We start from the raw sequence: 1,511 nt of genomic DNA, 5'->3' as shown, positions 1-1,511 counted from the left end.
GGGGGGGAGGCTGCTCCAGGCCTTCCGCCGCACTTTCCTTTGGACCCTGTCGTTTCGTGGTATGGGCCTGTGTGTATTCCCTAATAGCGTCATTCACCGAGCACTTCCTTTGAGCCAGGCACGGAGCCGGACATCTTTCACTCGCACAGCCACTGCATGAGCCCCATTGCGCCTGTCCCTGTCATGTAGGTGCATGCAAGCCCCCGGGGCTAACTGAGGGACCGGGTTCACACAGAATGAGAGCGGGAGCCGGAGCTCCAGTCCGTCCAGCGCCAGCGCCAGTGCTCCTGACCCCGTGGTCGGCAAACTGCGGCTCGCGGGCCACATGCGGCTCTTTGGCCCCTTGGGTGTGGCTCTTCCACAAAATACCACGCGGGCACACGTACAGGGCGATTGAAACTTCGTGGCCCATGTGCAGGTTTTCGGCCTGGGCGAGTCTATTTTGAAGAAGTACTGTTGATATCTGGCTCTGTTGACTAATGAGTTTGCCGACCAGTCCTAACCGATGTGCCCTATTAGAGAAAGGAGTGGTGACTCATGTCCGAAAGGACCCTAGCCCATCTGCATGGAATATTCCACATCAACAGTGTCACCTTTGTAGTTATGTCCACCATTTTTAAAGAAATCTATTTGAAATTTTATAACATAAAATTTATATATAAAAGTAAACAAAGTAGGCAGGCCATGGTCAAAGAGCAAGCAGAGTATAGAACACCATTTACCCGTTCTCTAATGTCAGCAGTTATCGACATAAGGCCAATCTCGACTAACCTACCACTCCCTGTGTCCCCACACCAATACCCATCCCTAGTGGGTTATTTTAAAGCAAATCTTAGACACCATGTCATTTCATTCATAAATACCTCATTATGTATCTCCTGAAGATATGACTCTTAGAAAATAACACAACTACAACACTATTATAATACCTTTTAAAAAGGAACACACCAAAAGGAATTCCTTAATATCATCTGAAACCCAGTCAATGTTTGAATGAAATGAAGATCTGGTCTCCGTTCTCGTGGAGTTTACATTCTGGCCACCAGGAAAGCTGAATGTGCTTATGATGGCGTGGGACTAGCCCCCCCATCAGAGTTACTCTGGCACCTATGACAGACAGGTGCCGAACGCTGCCGCCCCCGCCCCCTCCTGCCCCCCCATGCCCTGCTCACCTGAGGAAGTTGTCCTGCAGCTCTGCTAGGTACTGGTCAAAGTAACTCCATTCATTGCACCGGAACTGGGTCAGCTGCAGGAGGTTGTCCCTTCGCTTCTTCATGTTGCACAGGGTCAGGTTGATGACATCAGCGTAGGTCAGGCTGGACTCAGTGACTTTCATGGTCAAGGAAACCCCCTCCCTGCCGGTCGCTACTGCCTCAGCATATCGGAGGCATGTGCCTGGTGCATGGGGAGGAGGGCGGGAGACACAGAGTGGGCCTGCGTTGGAAAGAGGCTATCTATCCCCACCACGGCTAGGCCGCTCCCTGTCTGTGAATGAAGTTCTTCTCTTCCTG

At 51.4% G+C, this 1,511-nt stretch overlaps 1 protein-coding gene across 1 annotated transcript in view; it reads right to left on the bottom strand.

The window, feature by feature from the left end:
* FAM227A (family with sequence similarity 227 member A) overlaps nt 1–1,511 on the bottom strand; it is a 52,808-nt gene that overhangs the window by 9,376 nt on the left and 41,921 nt on the right. The window contains exon 14 of the mRNA XM_015568807.1: nt 1,173–1,325. Within this exon, the coding sequence (XP_015424293.1) occupies nt 1,173–1,325 (153 nt within the window). The remainder of the gene's footprint in view (nt 1–1,172; nt 1,326–1,511) is intronic.

This window comes from Myotis davidii, unplaced genomic scaffold, assembly GCF_000327345.1.
Source record: "Myotis davidii unplaced genomic scaffold, ASM32734v1 scaffold2370, whole genome shotgun sequence".
Classification (NCBI taxonomy): Eukaryota; Metazoa; Chordata; class Mammalia; order Chiroptera; family Vespertilionidae; genus Myotis; species Myotis davidii.
Note: the sequence above shows the minus strand (reverse complement) of the source record. Positions and strands in the feature narration are given on the sequence as shown.